The sequence below is a fragment of the Heterocephalus glaber genome, unplaced genomic scaffold, assembly GCF_053883595.1.
Source record: "Heterocephalus glaber isolate CG9 unplaced genomic scaffold, H.glaber_assembly_v1.0 deba00000470, whole genome shotgun sequence".
Classification (NCBI taxonomy): Eukaryota; Metazoa; Chordata; class Mammalia; order Rodentia; family Bathyergidae; genus Heterocephalus; species Heterocephalus glaber.
In genome coordinates this window covers 3,134,841-3,157,680 of record NW_028258145.1, presented here as the reverse complement: position 1 = coordinate 3,157,680, position 22,840 = coordinate 3,134,841, and the positions used below count along the sequence as shown (strand labels likewise).

Sequence of the window (22,840 nt, the reverse complement as noted above, 5' to 3'; positions counted from 1 at the left end):
GACTGTTTCTACCACCACTTACCAACACCCATCTACTTGTTCATACCAAAAGCGCAGCATCTGCGGCCAGTATATTCCAGGATGCACTTATCCCTGTGTGCATTTGCTTATTGGATGCTCTGTGCACAGGCCAACTCATCCTTCAAGGCCAGATGAAAGCTGAGTCTTCCCATGAAGCTTTACCAGCTCTTAATCTCTCCTTTCTCTCTGCAGTGCTTTCCAGTCCCCACAGTTTGCATTTGGCTGTGTGGTCCCAGTGTTTACATATGCAAGTGCCCCTTGCTTGGAAAGACTGTGTCCTACTTGGTAGAGTCCTTAGCTCATTCCACTTCCTTCTAGACTCAAGACTCCGGAAAGGGCCATTGCAGGACACTGAAGATGTGGGGGTGGGGCATCGGATCACCTCTACAGATACCCTCTGGGGTTGCAACAATGTACAGCAAGAGTCACATGTCCAGACGCCTACAGAGTCCAGGCAGCCTGTTTGTGCATGAAACATTTAAGGTATAAGATAACTGAATATTATGACTCAGGGATGTCACGTGTTAGCTAAAATGGTTTGGTGGTTCTGGGCTACATGAGCAGAAGCATAGGCTCCAGGACAGGGACAGAGTTCCATGTCCTCTCAGTTGGTGTGACATACTGGGTTCCTTCCTTACACACATGTAGTACCAAGAACATGAAAAGGAGAGAAGCAAGACTATTTAATAATCTTGAAATAGCACCAAAGGCTAAAAAACTAGGAAATTTGAAGATACTGTTGAGAAAACATAGATTAGTCTGATCACTTTGATGACAATTGTTAGGATTTTTCTAACCTTAAAATCTAACTAATTGTGATATACCTATAATATCTTAGCAAAGGCTTATCAAATAGCTTTTTGTTAAATCTTGTTGGTTAAGTAGTTTGGACAGGTGCTTTCTCCTCCCTTTCCTCCAATCCAACCTTAATAATTGAAAAACCAGCCTACAGTATTCTTTTCATATCAGGGCTTTAGCACAGTATGAATAATCTCATACAGGAGTAATGTTCTCTAAGCTGTGCATTCAGTGTAGGAAGGCAGTGAATATTATCATGCAATATTGGAACCATGTTACTGCAGAAGAATAAGATTGCTATACCTGTCCACATGAAATTGTACAGAAGAGAGCTCCAGCAAATAGTGAAATATATATATATATATATATATATATATATATATATATATGTGTGTGTGCTCTAAGAATTAATGATAATAAAACAGTCTGAGAGAATTAAAATGTTCAGAAAGATGAAGGAATGAACAGGATTCAGGCACAAACAGAACACTGGAGAAAATAAGGAAGCAAAAAGAATTTCAGAAATGAAATATGCAGTCATTAAAATTTTAAAACTCAGTACATAAGGTAGACTCAGTGAGGAGAGAGAGCACTAAGGGTTTGGAAGATGGATCTGAGGAAACCTCACCAAAGCACAAAATGAAATCAGAATTTATGAAAGTGAAATCAGCGTGATGTGAAGGGTGGAATGACAAAATCCAATATAAATCTAATAAGAGTTCGAAGGAGAGAATGAGGGAGGGTCAACATATTGAAAAGACAATGGCAAAGAATTCACCAGAATGGAAGGATGAGTGTTCAGATTGAGAAAGCATACTGAATTAGGAGAGGGTAAATAAAATAAATCCACCTAGTCATGTCATAGCGAAACTGAGACGGATCAATACAAAGACAAAATATTAAGATCCCTAAGGGAACTAAAGTAGGTTGACTGAGAAGCTATATCCTCTCTTGCCTGGTGGTCTGGTGCTATTCAGCTTCTAGCCAAGAAAGGAACAAGAACTGAGAAGTAGCCAGTCATTGCCCAAGTGAAGATGATATATCTAAGAGAGACAGGGGCCAAAGAGAAGGTAATGGTTTCAACCAAACTGCTATGCAAGGATTCATTTGAGTATGTGTTGATAATATGGACTTGCACTTTCCCCCACTCATTTGCATGTGTGGGTGTTTGAAGGGGTGGTGTCAAGCTTCTTATGCCATCTGCAACCCATCCCCTTTTTAGTTAGTTGTGTATAAAAAGGTAGTGAACATATTCTCCTGAAGTAGGCGTTCTCAACCCTGGCTCCATATAAAACCTGAGAGTGTCTTAAATATCCCAATACCCAGGTGGGGCCAATGTATGTATGTCTCAAAAACATCCCAATGGCTGGGTGTGATGGTGCACAGCTGAAGTCACAGCGACTCAGGAAGCTGAGGCAAGAAGATCACAAGTTCAAGACCAGGCTGGACAACTTAGTAAGACAAGTTATCAAACCTGGTATGGTGGTGCATGCCTGTAATCTCAGCACTTGGGAGGCTCAGGTACAAGTTCAAGGCTGGCCTTGGCTATATAGTGAGTTCAAGAACAGCCTGGACTATGTAGAAAGACCCTGTCTCAAAAAGACTAGGGATGTAGCACAGTGCTCCTTCAGTTCAATTCCTAGTAACACACACACACACACACACACACACACACACACAAACACACATACTCCAGATGATTCTCTTATGCAGCTAGAGTTGAAATCTATTGTCTTAGGGCAAAGTCTCTTAACTTGACACTATTGACATTTTTGGGACAGATAATTCTTTTTTGTGGGGCTGTCCTGTGTACTGCAAAATGTTTAGTAGCATCTGTGGCCTCCACCCCATAAAACACACACACACACACACACACACACACACACACTCCAGATGATTCTCTTATGAAGCTAGAGTTGAAATCTATTGTCTTAGGACAAAGTTTCTTAACTTGACACTATTGACATTTTTGGGACAGATAATTCTTTTTTGTGGGGCTGTCCTGTGTATTGCAAAATGTTTAGTAGCATCTGTGGCCTCCACCCCATAAATGTCAGCAGAAGCTCACCCACAGATGTGACAATCAAATGTCTGCAATGTTTCTCAGATTACCCTGACCCATAGCTCACAAACTTAAAATAAAAATTTCAGAAAATATTTATCATTAATGTAAGTGATACACTCTGATTTTTTTAGTCTTTTCCATCCTTTTCTGTTTCTTTTCATTCTTTAATACTCATTGTGATTTACTAAACCTACCATCAGTCTCTAAGCCACTCTTCTATAACTTCTGCCTAATAATTTCATCAGAACTGTTCTTGGGGAAGATTACCAATGACCTCTTCATCCAACAGTCCCTTTTCAGTTCTCAGCTTACCTAAGCTCTCTGTGGCACTAGACAGAGTTGACTATGTCTTCCCAAAATAGTCTCTTTCCTTACTTCCATGACATCACACCCTTTGGTTTTCCTCTGCCCTGTCTTGTCCATTTGTCTTTGTTTCTGGATCTTTCTTCACCTTATCTTTACATTGTAAAGAGTCTCACTTTCTCTCCCTATCATCTTCCATATTCTTATAGCTCTCAATACCAACCATATGCCATTGACTCCCAAATTCATGTTTAGCCCAGACCTCTCTTCTGAGCTTGACACCCACAGATCCAACTGCCTTCTTAGCCTTTCCTTTGATATTCCACAGGTATAAAACAAGAAACTCTTGCCCTTTCCCTTAAACTTTTATTATTCCTATTTTTTCAATCTCAGTAAATAACACCACTGACCCCATGCAGTTGCCTAAGCCAGAAACCTAGAGATCCGACTCAACACCTTCCAGATACCCCATTCTGTCAACTTCTAAAAGGTGTCCAGAGCCTGACAACCTGCCTCCATCCCCAAGGCCACCACCCTGTTCTGAATCATTGTCACCTCTGAGCACTGCAGAGATCCCTGAATGCTTTCGAATTCTAGTCTGGTCCGCAGCCAACAAACAGCAGCACTCTTAAAATATAAATGTGATCATGTCTCTTCTTTGCTTGGATTTGGAATCAAGAGCAAAGTTCTCAGCCAGGCCTAGGATGCCATCCATGATCCACACCTTTTCTTGTCTCCTGAAACCTCCTTGGCACTGCTTGCCCATGTCCCCATAAGCTCTGACACAGTGGCCCACCTTCTCCTAGCTCTATGAACTACCTGCCTGAACTCTTCTCTGCTCTTCTGCCTGCAGCACCTTTCCCTTGCCTTTTTCAGGCCAGGGTCTACCACTCCTTGACACAGCAGAGTGGCTTCCACGAATTTGGAGGCCTTACCTGTCCACCATCTCCCACCCCAATTTAGATTAGGCTCCACTCTGCATATTCTTTCCCAGCAGCCTCTCCTTTGCCTGCACTGTGTCAGTGCAATTGTCTGTGCTCCCACCAGAAACCAAGCTCTGTGAGATAAGACCTATACTCTGCCTTGAGGCCAGTGCCTGGCCCAAGCTCAGCACTTCATGAATATAAACTGGATGAATGAATGAATGCATGAATGGTGTCAGCTACTGCAGAAAGAGTGAGATGGTGCCTAACTGCACAACTAAATGCTGAAGTCATGATGGCAAATTTACATGAGTCTTTAAATTTACACGAGAAAATTGATGGCAATGGAGATATAAGAAGGTAACTACTCTGGAAGGGGACAGCAAGGCAAAAAGTCTTCTTGATTTTTTTTCTTTAGAGACAGGCTCTTGCTATGTTGCCCAGGCTGGCCTCAAACTCTTGGGCTCAAGAAACCCTCCTACCTCAGCCCCTCAAGTAGATGGGACTATAGGTGTGGACCACTGAACCCCATTAAAGGAAATTTTGTTGATCAAATTATTTGGAAAGTGACATCATGATATGTGTTCCTATGCCATGAGGTCTCCTTCTCTGACTGGACTCAGCCACTGTGCTCTCAGGTGTGTCGAGTGCCTCTCTGAGCACTGAGTTCTGTTAGGAAGAGCCATGCATGACAGGGTTGCTGGTTCCCTACTCCCTCAGTCTTCTTCTAACCACAGTTGTTTCCAGCATCCATCCCCATCCTTGTGAACTCAAGCCTAACTGGGGAGGAAGGTCCATTTTCTTTTTTAGACAACTTTTTCTGGTAAAATGCAAACATGACCTTTGAGAACTGCTGCTCTGAACCCTTGAGGGTTGATTCCACTTGGAACTAAGAATTTCTTCACTATTTTCACTTATGCAATTACAAGAAAATGACAAAAGTCAATTTCTGTAACGAGTCTTAAACATCTTCATCCAACAAACCTTACTTCCTGGCTTTGGAATCTCAGTCTGTTGAGATATACTTGATGAAATCACTTCTTTCATGTGTGTGACTTACTGTGCTTTTCTGAGCTTGTTTTTTCATCAATAAAACAAATGAGGGTTGGGCTGGGGATTTAGCTCAGTGGCACTGTGCCTGCCTCGCAAGCACAAGGTCCTGAGTTCGAACCCTGGTACCAAAAACAAAAAAAACAAATGAGGGGGCTGGAGTGGAATTTTGTCATGGTCTAGAGTAAATGCACATTCACATGTCATAGGGGACTCTCCAAATCTGGTCTTTGGGGACATGACCCAACCCTGTGAATTTTAAGAAGGCAGTACCATACACTCCTGGTTACTGCCTTATACTCTTCTAATTTCTAATATGCTGTATTAACATTCAAGTTTGTTTAGTATGAAATTGTCTAATAATAGTGAAAATATTTCTCTCACAAAATTTTGGTGCTGTGATTGCATTTATATTTGGGCTTTTCAAGGGAAATTTTAGATGAGGGACCAAGAGATGGAGGGATGAGGTAGGGAGGGGAGAAGAGGATGTAAAAAGAATCAAGATGTGTCATGTACTTGTACCAACTCCCCACGATTAATGTACTCATTATGCACTGCAAACATGTACTAATAAAAATTAAAATTGAATACAAGAGATAAATTTTAGATAAATAATTCCTTTACAATAAAAAACCTAAGTACTGATGCTGTCTTAACCTACATAGTTTATATATATATATATATATATATATTTTCATTGTTTAAGTGAAACTAAGTACTTGGTTTAGGAAGAATACTACTGCATATAACAAGATGCCTTACTTAGGAAATGTTCTGTAGCTTTAATGGTGAGAAAGCACCATTAGGAGTCTCTAAGCAAAACTACCTCGTTCCATTACCAAACCTTTAAGTCTGAGAATTAGAGGAAAAGTCTTACATCAGGGATGAGAATAGAGAACTGAAACTTACACTGGAATTGAGAACAGAAATCACAGGCATAGACGAAAAGCAGAACATAAGCTGCAGGGGAATTGCCATCCCATATCAGAACCCAGTGGGTGAGTCAGAAAGAACTGACAAAATAAAAATCATGTGGGGTGGCCTCTGAATATTGAGGAGGATGCGGCTCAGATTCTGTGGCCTGAGGATACAGGCAAAAGCATTGTCAGCCATTGCTAGGTGAACTAAACACTCCACTGCCGTCCCAGGGATACATGAGTAAACTCCCACCCCCGTCTCCCCTGGGCAAACGGGCAACAGGATTGCAACTCTAGAGCTAGTAAATGTTTCCATCCTGTCAAAATCAAGCCTCAAAATAGGAATTCAGCTGAGGTCCAAAAATAGTTATTTTTCTTATATATCCAAGTTATGAGTACCATAGAGTTGCCATTAAATATTATCTTTGTCTTTGCTACTGTTGCTTTTCTTCTGGAAGTCTTTTCACCTCTACCCAGTGGCTAAAGTAGAGATCTCTGACATATCCTAAGTCCTTCTGCTTGAGTTACCATTTCCTCCCACTTCTCCAAGTATAGATTACCTCTTCCTCCTGCCATTACAGTAGAAAAATCATTTACTCACTCCTTGGCTTCATTCATTTGCTCCATAAACACCGTATGTCAGAGACCCCCTTAGGCAACAGAAGCATAGCAGGGATTAGACAGATCCATTCTTTCCCAGGGAGTGCATTGTGAAGGTGACAGGCAGACAGTAAACAAATAAATACACAAGCTGTCAAGTGATGACAAGTGCTCTGAAGATAAAAATAGTCAGCTAAAGGAATGAAGAGAGATGGGAGGCAGGTGCTATTTCAGAGATGGTCAAAGAGGCAAGCCCTGTGCTGAGCAGACATGGAGCTGGGAGCGTGGAGAATTTATAAAAGTGCTTTACATGTGCAAGAACCTCAGAGTTTCGGCCAACTGGTCCAGTGGGGGCAGGGGTACTGTTTCCTGGCAGTGTACCCAATGTTAGGCTAAATCAGATGAGCTCCAAAACACAGGTAAATGTCACCTAGATCCACACCACCACTGATGAAAGACATACTGACCCAAAATAAAAACCGGTAGCAGTGTAAATGGGCTTCCATCCAAAACAATGGTCTGTAAACATATAAAATTACTTAGCAAAAGACTAGACCATGACAAAAATCTAAATACCAAAACTGTCCAATTGGTGTTTCCAAAATCAGTCAGCCCTCCCTAGCGATGGGTTCCATATCTAAAGGATTCACCAAACCATGGGTTGAAAATATTTAGGAAAAAAAATTGCATTTGTTCTTTTGCATCAGATTCTTTTCCTCAATATTATTCTCTAAACAATGCAGTATAATAACTATTTACCTAGGATTTGTGTTTTTTTAGGTACAAGTCATCTAGAAATGATTGCAAGTATATGGGAGGACATGCATAATGTTAATGCAAATACTACTGCATTTTATGTAAGGACTTGCGCATTTGTAGATTTTGGTATCTGCTTGGGGAGGTGGGAGTATCCTGGAACTAGTCCCCAGTAGATACTGAAGAACAACTGTAGTGTTTCCTTACACTTTATTGATTTGGAAATGCTGAGAGGAGGTTCAGAGGTTCATGGTTCCAGCCATGTTCTGAGGTTCCATCACAACAGTTCAGTCTACACAAGGTCTCCTGTCAAGTGTAGGTGAGAAATGGGAGTTCTGGGGACAGTGAGACTCTGGAAACACATAGACTTAGGTGTGAATGGAAGCTGCATTGGAAAGTGACAGAACTTGCCCAAGATCACACAGCAGCTCGCCAGGGTGCAGGTGGATCTCAAGGTGGGACAAAGGTTAATCTCGAAAGGCTATGAACTGTCAGATTCCATTCATAAAATGTTCTTGAAATAACAAACTCAGAGATGGTGAATGGAATCTAGGCTACAGGGGCTAAGGAGTGAGGTGATGCAGGTACAGAAGGCCAGCAGGGGACTCCTTGTGGGGAGGGGACAAATCCATGTGTTGATTATGATAATGATTACACAAATCTGTGTGTGCTGGAACTGCACAGAACTAAATATGCACACACACGTATATTAAATCTGATGATATCTTTAAAAGCTCTGTGGGTTGTCTCAATGCTGATTTCATGATTTTATAGTCTACTATAACTATGCAAAATGTTATCACTGAGGGAAATGGGGGAAGGAATAAAAGGGACATCTCTGTTTCAGTTTTTTTTTCCTTTGTGAGGGTGTGTGTGTGGCGGGGGGTTAATTGGGGAATGAGCCCAGGACCTTGCCTATGCTAAGTAAGCCCAATGCCACTGAGATACATCTCCATTTCTTACAACTGCACATGAATGTATAATTACTTCAAAATAAAAAGTTCAACAACAGCAACAACAAACTCAGGCAGTCAGAGAATATTCCATCTAAGCTTTAATCATGGCGGAAGGCCAGCTTTATTATCAAGAGATTCTTTAAACAACTTAGTATTTTAATTTTTCTGGGTTTTTTTTCATTTTTTTTGTTTTTTGGGTTTTTTTTTTTTGGTACTGGAACTCAAACTCAGAGCCTTGCGCTTGTCAGCCAGGCACTGTGCCACTGAGCTACATCATTCCTGCCCCTAAATTTTCTGTTTTCTGTGATGTTCTGTTTACTTCTTTAATAGATGAGGAGAATAAATGTAATTTAAAATAGTTCTATAATGATTTATTAAGTAGTTTATTTTAATCTTTACTTTCTCTAAATGTAATCCACATGAAACATCCCAGTTCATTGTAAAGTCCCAGTTCTTCTCAACTTTGAAAAATATCTATATTCCTTCACCAATCATCATTAAAATACAAACTTCTATAAATAAAAAGAAATCAGAGGAGGCCAAGAGATAGAAGGAGGGGGTACTAAGGAGAAAGGAAAGGAAAGTGAAAAGAATTAAGATGTGTACATATACCAACTCACCTCGATGAATCCAATAATTATGTCCTGCAAACATGGACTAATAAAAGATTTTTGAATTATTTTTTAAAAAGGAAAGAAATGGGCCAGGGATTTAGCTCAATGGTTCTGCCACCTGCCTCACAAGTGCAAGGTCCTGAGTTCGAGCCCCAGTATAAATAATAATAATAATAAAATAAAATAATAAAAAGGAAAGAAATCAGATCATGATCCTCAATGTCCAGCAACCCAGCCTGAGCTGTGCACATATGAATTGCTCGCGTCTTCTGCATCCCTGGAAGGCTGTGGGAAGAAAGAGATGTCCTTGCTCAGTGTTCCAGGGACTTTGCTCCAGACCCATTGGAAAAGCAACTTCCCTTTGTTCACGTGTTGTTGCTTTATCTGAAATTTTACTTCATAGGCTCTGAAGCATACAATTTTGCATTTTTCACATTTATTTGCACTTAGCAATCTGCGCAAACTGTTACAAATCTGTGATCAAAGTGTCAGCCCCACCTGCATTATCGCAAGGCTCCCATTTCCCTTCTAAGCTTGGCCATGACTAAGAGCAGGCAAGACTTAGAGCCATGCTGGCCAAGGGCTTGAGGTAGGTCTTGACTAGCAGCCCATCCACAGGGATCCTTATCACAGGGCAGCTGTCTTTTCCCAGAGGCAGGAGGGGCAGACCAACAGGCCTACAGACAGAGACAGAGATTGCTAAATCTAATCTGAGAGTAAAGTTGCATAACTTTAGCCATATCCATTGAGGAGAAGTGTCATTAGGCTTAGCCCACACCCAAGGGAAGATGGACTGGTTTGCAGAAAATGTGGAGATACTGTAATTGGGAGCTATACCTTTCAAGGCACTCAAGTAAAGAAAGGACTCTGACTCTCTCTCTCTCTCTCTCTCTTCCCTGAAGCAGTCCTGGAAGTTCTCTTTTGCAAGTGTCTTCCTATGGCTGCCTCGATGTTCTAAATCACTTCAAAATGTTTATAGCACTTTCTGTCAAATAAAAACATTACTGTGTGTCCTCATCCACCTTATTCACCGGATCTGACACCACGCAACTTCTAGCTCTTCTCCAAAGTCAAAATGACCATGAAAAGTAAATATTTTTAATAATTTCAGGAGGTGGAGTCAGGCATGACAGCATGGAAGGAGTCCAACCACCACCATCCAAGGCTGACCAGAAACCACTTTAAGCCTCTTCCATCCTGCTACGGTTTTACACCTCCTAAAGATATATAATCATGGGTTAATAAGGCCCAGTAACCATGGCTACACCCCATAATTCCCAACATTCTTATTTATCCCTCCTCTTGACAAGCAGCCACCACTCTTCTCAAGCCTTGTCCCTGGCAGATAGCCACAATTCCTTTTCACTGAACTCTCCCCCTTGAAAGCCCCATTTTGACCTTTTCTTTTCACAGCCCCCCTTTATGCTCATGGCCCTATAAAAGACCTCAGAGCCTGTGCGAGAGTTATTGGTCTGGTCTAAGTGCCAGGGCAGTTCCTGTCAGATTTATTCTGAAATAAAACTGTGCTGTTGAGCTTGTACCTTTGTTTTTTCCTAACAGGTACAAATAAAGACACAAAAAAGGACTTCCAGAACTGCTTCAGAAAGCAGCAAGAATGATAGGATAAGTGTGCTGGAAGCAAGTGTTTTAAGGGGGCTTCCCCGCAGTGTTTTTTACTGCAATCATATTTTATTTAAACATCCACACTGAATTTTTCCATAGCATAGCATAGGAATGCTGAGTACTGTGGTTTGTTGGGATTCCTCCTTAAAGAGATACATGTGTTGGAAATTGAATGCCCAAATTTTTATGTTGAGGTATTTTAGTGACTTCACAAGAGTAGGAAGAGACACCTGGATTTGCATGTTCCCACTTTCTGGCCACGGTAGCAAGCGACCCTCAGCTGATGCTCACACCATGCCACTGGACTCAGCCTCCAGAACAGTGAGCTAATAAAGATCTGTTCCTTACAAATTACCCTGTCCCAGGTTCTCCGTTACAGCAACAGAAAATAGACTGAAACATCAGCAACCAGGCCTCAGGAGGGTGGGGTTCAGGCAGTTCTGGGGCCCTCTGCCACAGGGATTGTGGAGAGCCATGTGTAAACTCTGCCATCTACAACATTCAGACCCCTCTCTTAGCTCAACATCCATATCTCTTAACACTACAAATATTAGGGAGAATCAGATCAAACCAGCCTGGGATAAGAGTTCATAACCAATCGACTATGGCAGGGAAGACAAGATGAATGAGAATAAATCTGTGCGGCTGTGGGCAGGGAAGCAGCACTCTCAGAGAGAGGGCAAGTGGTGTGCCAGGCATAGCCTGGTGGTGCTCAAACAAGCTTCTCCATCAGGAATAGACTGACAGCACCGTGGCTCAGGGAAGATCTGGGATGACCTGGGGTCCCCAGAGGCAAGGAGGGACATTCATCTGTGCCTGGCCCAGCTGTGTGCCTCACACACATCTGCACATCTCAGAGACATCCAAAGTCTCTCTGCACTGAGTTAATGACCAAAGGAAATTTAGTGTCCTTCCAAGGTCACAGAGTAGCCAGAAAAAAGGAGTGAGCAGAGTTGGACTCATGTTTAATGTGCTGATCTGTACACAAAATCATGACCTCTTTACAGGTCAGAGTAGGGAGGTTGTGAGGTCCTGCCAGGCACTGCAAGACATGAGCGTCATTGCTGCCACCTTGGCCTAGAGTGGGTCCTTTGAAACATTTGGCAAATACAAAAATTCTTTGGATGAAGTATTTTCCAGGACTTGATGTGCCCTTGGGCAGGCCCCTGGCACCAGCAATGGTCCCTTGTTAGCAATCTCTAGAGGAGCTGAACCTGCAGGGCTAAAACAGCTGAGGACTTATTATTGTAGGGTTTAAAACTGTTTTTATTATGGAAAATTACAAGCATATCCAGGTATAGTGGTGCATGTCTACAATCCCAGCACTCTGGGGGGCTGGAGGATCACAATTTCCATCCCAGCCTAGGCAACTAGATGACTTAGTGAGACCCTATCTCAAAACTTAAGAAAAAATTTTAATGGCTGGGGTTATAGCTTAGTGTGTGGGCCCTAGATTCAACCTCCAGTACTGAAAAAAATGCAAGCAAAAAAAGAGAAAAATTAACATAATGAACCCCTATGTTCTGATCTCCCAGCTTCAACATCATCGATTCATAGCCAGTCTTCTTTCATCCAAAACATTACCCATTGCTTCCACTCACATTGTAGATTATTTTGAAATCAGTCTCATCATCATATCATTTCATTCATAAATATTTCATTATGTATTTCTAAAAGTCAAAGTCTCTCTTTTAAAAATCCATAATAACCCATTATCACACCTAAGATAATTCACAATTCTTCATCAAAAATCTGGTTAGTATTCAAATATTCCATTACTGCTTTGTTGACGTACAAACTCTAAAAATTAAAATTTGAATTCCACTCAACTGCTTTTAAAAGCAGTCATATTTCGTGGGTGGCTACATTCATAATAAAAGTACATAAAGCCAACAAACAAAAAGATATTAAATGATAAAAATTTTTAATTTATCACAACTTGATAATTCATGGAAAAATGAATACAGTTTTCATTATTTTTTCTCAGACTATTTCTTATTTACCCAAGAAGAAAAGAAAAGAAGCCAAAGCCTATAATAGTCATTAAGGCTATTAACAAACAGTCCCATCCTTTTGTCCTTCCAGTAGATGAGAAGATTGAACTTCCTCAGTCCTATGACATTAGCTGTGGTCACATGACTAGTTCTGGCCAATGAGTGTCAGCAGAAGTTATGAAGTATCAGTTCTTGTCAGAAAATTTAAGAAGATATTGGGAGATCTTCCAGGACCTCCTTTTTCTCTCTGGTACAATGACCTAGGTTATTCTACCAGTTAGGTCCCTGGATGAACATGTAGTGGATGAGGGAAGCAAATCTATTGTTTTAAGTCACTGAGATTTAGGAGTTGTTTGTTATCACCACTTGTTATGGCTGGTGTCTAATGTCCCCCCAAAGCCTTATGCATAAAGCTTGTTCAAAAGTGGCTGGATCAAAGGGTGTGTGACTGATTCATGGCGCAATGCTAGGAATAAGGGTGTGTGATTACTAAATCAGTCCACTGATTGGTTTGGCACCACCATAATCCCAGAAGCCTGGATACAACATAAGGTCCCTTGCTTGTTTGCTTTTGCTGTCTTCTGCCTTTCATGAACTGTTTCTCCTCTGTGACGCCCCTCTCCCATGTGCCACCCTGCCTTGGAGCCAGACAAGTATGGGCTGAAACCTCTACAAACTGTAAGCTAAATAAACCCTTCCCCCTTTAACTTTGGTTGTCAAATATTTTATCTCAGCAACAAGAAAAGTAACTAAGGCATCACTCAATCTGGCCTACCTTGACTCCTAAAACACTTAGGCTTGAGTTGGTGAACTCAGAGAAGTCCAAGCTCTAGCAAATTACCTTTTAGTGAGAGCTCTATTGAGGAATCCTTCCATTCACCTGTCATGATATTATTTAATCTGTGCTATCATTTTAGTACAGCCTTAAATTTAAATTCTTTAGTCTTTGACATTATGATGGGATTAAAACAATAATTATAAAAGTATCCTGCCAAATAAAGCCCCGTAGACACATAAAACTTTTAATTAACTGGAGCTGAAATGAAACAAGAGACAAAACCTTGGCCAGGAGTTGTGTTTCTGCCCTGCCATTATATTGGACAAGGCTTGTAATCTCTGAGCCTCAGTTTCCCTTCCAGTAGTAATAATATAATGCAACAATGATATTATCGAGTGCCACATGCTAGGTACTTCCATGGCACATAGTTTATTCAATCCTTACAAATAATCTTCAGTAATTATTTTTACCATTTTTAAAACATAAAATTGTGGAGGCTAAAAGGTAGAGAAGTTGAGTAATTTGCCATCATAGCTGGAAGTGAAGTAGATGCTTCCAAAGGCAGCCTCAATCAAATATGGAAGGTCCATTTCCCTTTCTCTCTCTCTCTCTCTCTCTCTCTCTCTTTCTCCCAGTACTACTTGGGACTGAACCCAGAACCTTAGCACTGAGCTGCATTCCCAGCCCTTTTTATTTTTTATTTTGAGAAAGGGTCTCACTAAGTCACTAAGTTGCCCAGGTTGGGCTCAAACTTGTGATCCTCCTGCCTCAGCCTACCAGAGTGCTGGGATTACAAGTGTAAGGTCCATTTCTTATTGTAAAAACCTATGGAGTTTTTGGTGTAAAGTTATTCACAAGAAAATCACATTGTCAAAAATAATATGTTCTCTGAAAGAAAAAAAGCAGTTTCTTTATTTGCAATCATATTTTCCATATGTGACAAAACACATATTTTATGGAGATCAAAGTCTGCTATTAACACTTCCTCATTGTGTACTATCAAAGGGATTCAAAGTACCAAATCATCATGGCAGTAGGTGGTGTCTATAGTTAACAATATGTTGTATTTTCAAACTTGCTAAGAGAGGAGATTTTAAGTGTTCTCACCAAAAAAAACCCTAGTAAGTATATGAGGTAATACATATGTTAATCAGCACAATGTAGCCATTCTACAAATATGTGTACATATTTGAAAATATCATTAGGGCCAGGGATTTAGCTCAGTTGTTCTGTCGCCTGCTGTGCAAGTGCAAGGTCCCAAGTTCGATCCCCGGTACCAAAAAACAAAACATCATGTTATATATCAAAATATAGAGGGAAACCCTCTATGACAGATACATATGCTACCAAAAGGCAGACTAAATTTGAAACAAAGAATATTCTCCTCAAAGGCTTGCATAGACGATTCCCTTGCTGGCATTTTTCTTTTAAGAAAAATTCACAGTGCAAGGTTCTGAGTTTGATCCCCGGTACCAAAAAAAAAAAAAAGAATAATTCACAGGCCTATAATCCCAGCACTCTGGAAGGCTGAGGCAGGAGGATCATGAGTTCAAGCCCTGTTCAAACAACTTAACAACTTAGCCAGTCCCTGTCCCCCAAAATAAATAAATAAGTAAAAATGGGGCTGGGAATGTAGTTCAGTGTGAAGGCCCTGAGTTCAATCCCCAATACTGGGGGAAAAAAAAAAAAAGAGTAACACTTGTCATTTCATGGTCATAAAGACATATTTCCAGCCATATTAGGTGGCTTTAAACTACCAGATGTAAAGTACCAAATTTAACTTGTGGTTAAAATACAGAAATTAAGTTGGGCATGGTGGCATACACCTATAATCCCAGGAATGATGAGGCTGAAGCACAAAGATCATGATTTCAAGGCCCACCAGGGATGTAGAGCAAGTTTAAGGCCTGCCTGGACTACATAGTTAGAACTGGTTTTGAAAAAGAAGCAAACTCCTTCAGAGCAAGCAGCATTTTGGAAAACACGGCACAGTGTGTGTGGCAGTCACAACACCTGCCCTTAGATCACTGCTATAGGCTCCACAATTTCCTCTTCTATAACGATCGTTATCACAGCAGTGGTGTTCTAGATTTTCCACTTAGGGAACTCACATTAGACTGAGCAGAGCGATGAGGTCTCTCCTGCTTCATCTGTGTCTCAGCAGCTCTTACTTCACTGTCTCTGTTACTTTTCTCATTGCTAAGACAAACTACACGACGCCCAAAGTTAAAGGGGGAAAGGTTTATTTGGCTTGCAGTTTATAGAGGTTTCAGTCCATAATCAGCTAGCTCCAAGGCAGGGTGGTGTGGCAGAGGGTGTCCACACAACAGCAAAAGCAACAAGGGACCTTAACAATATCTTCCTGCCCCTTTTATCTTTTTCAGACTACTTAGGGCAGGTAACAACTCAACCCTTAATCCTAGTGCTCTGGGGCCTAGTATTACACCACAAATCACACACTCTAGATTCAGTCACCTCTGAAATAGCCCCACCTCATTTTCATGAGGCTTTGGGGAGATATCTAAACACAAGCCATAACACTGTCTTATGTTCAAATTAATCAGTATCTTGGGGCTGGGACTCAGTTAGTGGAGAACCTGAACACATGAGGCCCTGGGTTTGATCCCCAACACTACAAAGAAAACTTCATGCTTTAATTTTGTCATTGTTTCAAATCTCCATGTGTATCTTTAACATATTGGTCCTGTCTTTACTGAATGAATATTCCTGTTTTATGCTGTTTTTCTGTGCCAGGGATGGAACCAGGGCCTTGCACATGTTGTACAGTACTCTATCACTGAGGTACACCCCAGCCCTATCTCTGGATGTTTTACAATTGCAGTTAAATAAGAGGGAGAGGTAGAAACAAAAATCCATTCACACATTGCTCAGTGTCTTTTTTCCCTCCTGAATGGTTTTCTGAGGCTGCGAATTACCATCAAGACCATGCAGTTTTAAACATAACTCAATGTGGGTGAGGCTGGCTTCTTTTTTTCAGCACTGGGTAAGCCAGGGCCTTCACACTTAGCTACATCCCCAACTCTTTATTTTTTTATTTTGAGATAGGGTCTCACGAAATCGCTACATTTCCCAGGAGGGACTCAAAACAGCAATTGTCCTGCCTCAGCTTCCCAGAATGCTCAGATTATACTGAAGTTTCTTTAGTAATGGTGTTTAGGAAAGATCATGAACTCAGAGCAGCCAAAAAAAAATCAGTGTCAAAGTACTTATTGAGTATTAAAGAGGTCAATGGTTGGGAGGGGAAGAAACAAGAAAAACACTAGGGGTATCGCTGGTCTCCAAGAAAATGATTTCCCTCCTTTTAACAGAAAGACTAAATCATATAAGAGTTTTCAAAAAGTCACAAGATTTTTAAGTGTTGTAGGAGAAAGTTACAAAGGTACTGGAAACTGTCAAGAATTTGAAAGGTCAGGTCGAGATTTGGGTTCATTTCAAACTAAAGTTTCCAAATCCTCGACTTTTTAAAATTTTAATTTAGAGACAGGGTCTCACTAAGTACCTAAATAGGGCTGGGTTCAAATTTGTGATCTCCTAGGTAAAGAGCCCAGTAGAGGGGAGGGCAAATAGAGTCCAGGCAATTTATTGCTGTGGGAAGAGGTAGCAGTTTCTAAGCCGGTGAAAAGAGACCTGTACCAATGGGGATCCTCTCCTATTTTCCTTTTCTAGGAGGAATCAAGGCCACTTATTAGGCAGCTCTGGCAGGGAGGTGGGCAGCAAATGACAGAGAGCTGCCCAAGGTGGTGAGGCAGGGGAGAGTCTGGTGAGAAGGACGCCTTGGTTTGGAGCCTGTGCATCCCCAGGCTGGGGTTGCCCTGGAGATGAGAAACATTGTGGGAGGAGGAAGCCAGAAAGATGAGGCAGTCACATGGGTTTAAATGTGTGCTAGATACAAGAGTCAGGAGAGCAGTGGAGATGGCACTGTGAAGGTGGTGACACAAAGCTGGAAATGGAAATAATGTGGATGGTGGTGAACAGCAAGAGACCAAGTACTGCCTTCACCCAGGACACCAGTGAGATAGAAGCCCAAAAACTCTGACAGTATTCTCCCTCCAAATTCATCTATACATATATTTTTCTAATAACTCTCTAAATATACTTATTAAAATATTTATATTTTATATATTTAGAATGAGATTTTTTTTTCTGTTACTAGGGATTTAACTCAGGTAGTGCTGAGCTACAATGCCCTGCCTTTTCACAGTGTTTTTTGTTTTCTTTTTGTTTGTTTTTATTTTGAGACAGAGTATGGCTAAATTGCCCAGTCTGGGCTCGAATTCAGGATCCTCCTGCCTCAACCTCCTGAGTAGCTGGGATTAGAGAGGTGCATCACCATACCCTGCTAGAATAATGAAAATATCCTTGTAAGTCTCTCCAAATATTTTGTAGAGTAATGTGGGGGTTTAAGTGAATCAATGATCTTTAAAAGTTTTACTGTACCTGATAAGGTGTTTTGAAAAAAATAGACAGGTGTGGTAGCACACAACTGTAATTCCAGCACACAGGAGGCTGAGGACCAAGTTTGAGACCATCCTGAGCTATACAGTGAGTTCAAGACTAGCCTGGTTCAAGACCTTGTTACCCTCAAAAAAAGAAAAACAGTCAACCTAAAAGAAAAAATAAGTACTCAATAATTATTATTTTGCAGCACTGGGGATTGAACCCACCATATTAGGGAAGTACTCCTCTGCTGGGCTACATCCCCAGCACAACACTAATTATTTTGACAAATTTTTCCATGAGCCAGACACTATTCAATATGCTTTCCAAATATCTTGCTTAATAGCTGCAAATTTATTAGTTATAACATTCATTTTACAGATAAGGAAATGGAGGCCAGAAAAATCTAGTAATTTGCCCAACATCACATAGATAATAAAGACAGGCTAGAATTTAAGAGTTGAAATATATCTGATCCTAGCACTCTGTAAGGCTGAGGCAGAAGGGTCATAAGTTCATGCCCAGTCTGGGTAACTTAGTGATTTAGCAAGATCCTGTCTCAAATTTTTAAAAATCTGAGTAGAGAGAAAAGTGAATGGAAAATAAAAAAGTCTCAATAATATGTAGCTCCTGGCAGAGATCAACTTACTGAGACAGTCTTCAGTCTTGAGCATATATCACAATCACCCAAATGGGTTCTTAAAACACTGTTCACTGGACCCCAGCCTCAAGTTTTCAACTTCACATTCCTGCCACATGGCCTGCTAATTTGCCTCTCTAGCAAATTCCCAGGTGCTGCTGGGAAACAGGTAATGAGACCCCTGGCTTCATGGGTTTCTTTGATTATGCCAACTAAACACCCTTACCTGTTGTGAACAGGAAGTTCACAACTCAGAGCTGCAGCTGTAACACTGATGTGAGTCTTCCTTCAGTATTAACTCACAACCCCCTCCAAGCCTGGACACGTGAGTGTTGGGGGGAGTGGGTGATGGGTGACTCTCCAATGCCCAGGTTACCAAGTTTTCTGGCAAGGCCATGTCTTCCCTTACTATGGTATCCTACTCCCAGTGGTCTCATCCTTGCCTAGAAGAAACTTCCATCATCACCTCTCCTGTTCCCAGTTGCTTTTAGACCCTGGGGAGGGTTCAGGAATGCTGGGTCCTAAAAGCTTATGCAACTCTTGGGAGGGCCCCTTTGAGAACAAGAACACGGCCGGGGATTTAGCTCATGGTTCTGCCCACCTGCCTTGCAAGCCCAAGGTCCCGAGTTTGATCACCGGTACCAAAAAAAAAAGAACAAGAACACAAGTTTTAAAATGCACAACTAAGTGCAGGGCCTTGGGAAGAACTTGTGTTGTGCTAGAAAGGAGTCAGGCTGCCTAGACCTCGTTAGCTTCATGAGAAATTGACCTCCCTTCAAACATGCCTGTATATATCTAAGCTCCAATTAAAGACATATGCAAGTTATTTCCCACGGTGCTCTTGTGCTTCAGGTTAACAGCAGGATGTGGCTAATTCCCGCCTAAGAGAACCTGAGCATTTCATGGTAGAAAGGCTTGTTTCCCTTGAACCTGGCAATGGGGGAAGCATTACTGCTTGCACACTGGAAGCTAAGCTTTGACTCAGCCAAAGCGCTTAGTTACATATCCTTGGGCTCGATTTCTTTTGAGTTAAAAGCTTTCCAGGAAATTCTTGCCTTGGGTATGTACCAAAAGCCAAGTTAGTTACATAAGGAACAAAATTTGATTATTCAATTTTGGTACTAATATTGAGAAAAATGAAATTACTTTTAAAATCATTAGGGCAAGGCCACTTTTCTGTTTTTATTTTCTGGCACTGAAGAGTGAACCCAGGGAGAGCTGAACTACATCCCCAGCCCTTTTCACTTTTTAATATTGTGATAGGGTCTCCTTACATTGCCAAGGCTGGCCTTGGGCTTGTGGTCCCCTTGTTTTGGCCTCCTGAGTAACTGGGATAACAGGTGTGTGCCATCATGCCCACCAAGGTCCTTTAAGACTACTGCAGAGGGTGGCATCTTGATATCTGTTTTTTAAGTCTTTCTGAAACCTTACTTTACTATCTAGTTTGTTTTAAAATGTACTATGGGCAAACTTGGCCCTTTAATTGCTCAACAAAGAAGCAAGCAAAGTGAAATAAGTCTAAGCGAGGTGGGAGAAGTTACTAAAATGAGCCAAGAGTGACCCCTCCATAGAGCTTAATTTAAATCTTGGAGAAGACACCAGCCACACACGTCAAGACCCTCAGCCTGAGATGAAGGGCATCTAAGAGGCGTGAGGTAACTTTGTTAAAGACTAAAGGAGACAGCGTTTGATTCGGAACTTTGAAGGGAATATGTGAATAGAAAACGTCTTAAGAATCCAAGACAGAAAAACCCAGCGCAACCAATGGATATTTTTTCTAAACAGTAATCTCGCTGCAGGGTCACTGCGGTTGCTCGCACACCTGAGATTCCTGCGGCAAAGCAGGCACGAGGATTCCGAGAGACGCCTCCTGGGTAGTTTTGGAGAATGTAAAGATAAATAGAGCAGTCTCTAAATTGCATCAGACGTGGGAATTCTCGTCGTTTAAGAAGCGACCAGGATGAATCACAGGAATCAACTTCCAGCGCCCCGCCCCGCCCCGCCCCTCCCCTCCCCACCCCTCCCGGCCCCTCCCCGCCACCAGGACGCGTACTCAGCCCTCTGGAAGACTTTTGCAGTGCAGGACAGAACGCCGCGTTAGTCCCGGAGTCGGAGGCGTGGCCGATTCTCACCGCCCCACCCTGTCCCCGCCCACTCGCCATGGCGGCTGCGCACCGTGGCCGCCCCCTCCATGTGATCGCCGTTACTGACTTTGCGAAGCGTGAGCCACCATCATAAGTCCTGGCGGCCAAGCCGGGGCCCGCCTCTCTCTTCCTCCCCGGCCCGGCAGCGGTGACGGCGTGGCGTTGGGCCTCCTCAACCTGTCCCGGCCCCGTCTGGCAGGTGAAGTCGTGAGCCTCCAAAAGCGAGCCGAAGAGTCTAGGCGCACAGAGCGTGGGGCCGACGTACGGACCAGAGGGCCGCCCAGGTGTCGCCGCAGCGGAGGCGGAGCTGAGGGCCCCGCCCCGCCCCTCGCAGGCCAGCCCCTGGCGTCCGCGGCCCTTGCCCGTTTCCAGTATGGCCGCCCGCCGTGTCTGACCCGCGGCCTCTCCGTTCCGGCTCCTCGTAGGCGATGCCGATGCCGAGGCCGTGACTGACACGCTCGCTCACACAAACGCACGGACCCAGACCCGCGCCCAGAGTCCGAGCCCTGGGCCCGGAACCACTCTCGCTCCCAGAACCGCGGCCAGAGTCCGGACCACGGCTCCCGCGCCGTCGCCGCCTAGCCGAGAAGGGCTGCGCCGGACTTGGAGCGCGGCGGCCCCCGGCCGGCAGGGATGGAGAAGCGGGCGGGAGGAGGAGCAGGAGCAGCCGCCGCCTCCACGTCCGCCGGGGCCGGGCTGGATCCAGCAGCCGGCCGCGGCTGGGGCCCGCGGAGCGCGGCCGCTGGCCTCCTGGGAGCGCTGCACCTGGTGATGACTCTGGTGGTGGCCGCGGCGCGGGCCGAGAAGGAAGGTGGGTGTCACCGTCAGGCATCCCCGGGCTGGCTGTCACTGCGCTCTCGCGGAGGCCGCGGCGAGGCCGCGACGGGAGGGAGGCCGCGGCGAGCACCGCGCGAAGTTGCCCGGCGGAGTCCCATCCGGAGCCGGGAACTTGCTCTGGACGTCGGGCGCACGGAGTTGCTCTCCGCTCCGTGATTCCTTCCCTTTGGCTCGCCTTGTCTACTGTCACCGCAATTTCAAAACTTTCTGAGTTCTCGTACATTTTTGCCACTTGGCCCGCTAGATAGGAGGGGCATATATTTAGGTTTGACTGCTGTTAATAGGTAAACCTTAGGACACTTATTTTCTCTGGGTTGCAGTTTTAAATAACGGCGTGCAGTAGGTGCTCACTTGAAAATGTCGTAGTGAAAATAGCCAGACTGGTGGAAAGGCTTCGAAACACAGCTTGCAAAATTTAAATTTGTTCAGACATTTCTTTAGCTTCTTTGTGCACTTTCTCTGTGCGGTAGGGATGATTGTTTCGTTTATCAATAGCTCTAAATACAATTCTGTTTAGTTCTCTAGTAAGCTATTGAAAGCCAGTGTGTGTGTTTTTAAAGATACTCGTGTAATTCGGTGCCTTTCTTGTGTAAGACTTTAAAAAACAAATGTCAGGTTTTCACCTTGCAAAACTTTAAACTATAATTTACAGTTAAAGGCTGGCTCCTATTTTGTAAACACATTGGTATTGTGTGGCTGTAAAACTGGTGCTTTTGACAGGGTTAAAAATTACTTTGTCCTCTTGAAGACCCAATGTGTCATTTTGTCTGTACTGCCTGTGGAAATGAGTGGTCACAGAACCTTTATGAAGAATTCACTCAAAGTGAGCGATTTTTTTTCTGGTGGGGTGTTAACGAAAACTTGTTTAGCTTCCGTTTCACATTAAGCTAACTGCAAGAAAATAACATATTGCCATTGTAACTTTGAGTCGGATGTCCTACTTTGTAACTATAGTCATTTACCTTTTATTGTTATTGAGGGCAACGGTATGTGCAAACAATTAGTATTGAAGTTTAAATGTGCTTCGGTTTACTATTCATTTATTTTTGTTTAAAATATTGCATTCCCTCATTTTACTCTGTAGGCAACCTTAGCCTGGATTAAGGTAGGTGGAAATTATGTAAAGAATTGCCATCTGTAGAAAAGATTGACAGACAAGCATGTTTCCAGAATAAAATACTGCTCCTTTAAGACTAGCCGGGCCTGGAGTTGTCCTAGTTCATCATTGTTTACAGGTCTGCAGTTAAATGTTCTTGTGGGTGACCATAGTACTCAGTGCTTGGGCATGCAGTGGGTGTTCAATAAACCCCCTGTAGTGCAATAATTTTTTTTTTTTTGGTACCAGGGGTCGAACTCAGGACCT

General features: G+C 42.7%; 2 protein-coding genes across 3 annotated transcripts in view; one reads left to right on the top strand and one right to left on the bottom strand.

Annotated features, from left to right (window-relative positions):
• Vwa3b (von Willebrand factor A domain containing 3B) overlaps positions 1-20,876 on the bottom strand; it is a 315,053-nt gene extending 294,177 nt beyond the window's left edge. The window contains 1 exon segment of the mRNA XM_087203240.1: positions 20,708-20,876. The gene's annotated coding sequence lies outside the window, so the exon portion shown is untranslated.
• The window catches only part of Tmem131 (transmembrane protein 131), a 192,204-nt gene continuing 190,067 nt past the window's right edge, over positions 20,704-22,840 (top strand). Inside the window, exon 1 of one of the 2 annotated variants that reach the window (XM_004844395.3) lies at positions 20,704-21,451. In XM_004844395.3, the coding sequence (XP_004844452.1) occupies positions 21,274-21,451 (178 nt within the window). In that variant the 5' untranslated portion in view covers positions 20,704-21,273. The remainder of the gene's footprint in view (positions 21,452-22,840) is intronic. The other variant, XM_021258043.2, reaches the window with a different exon arrangement.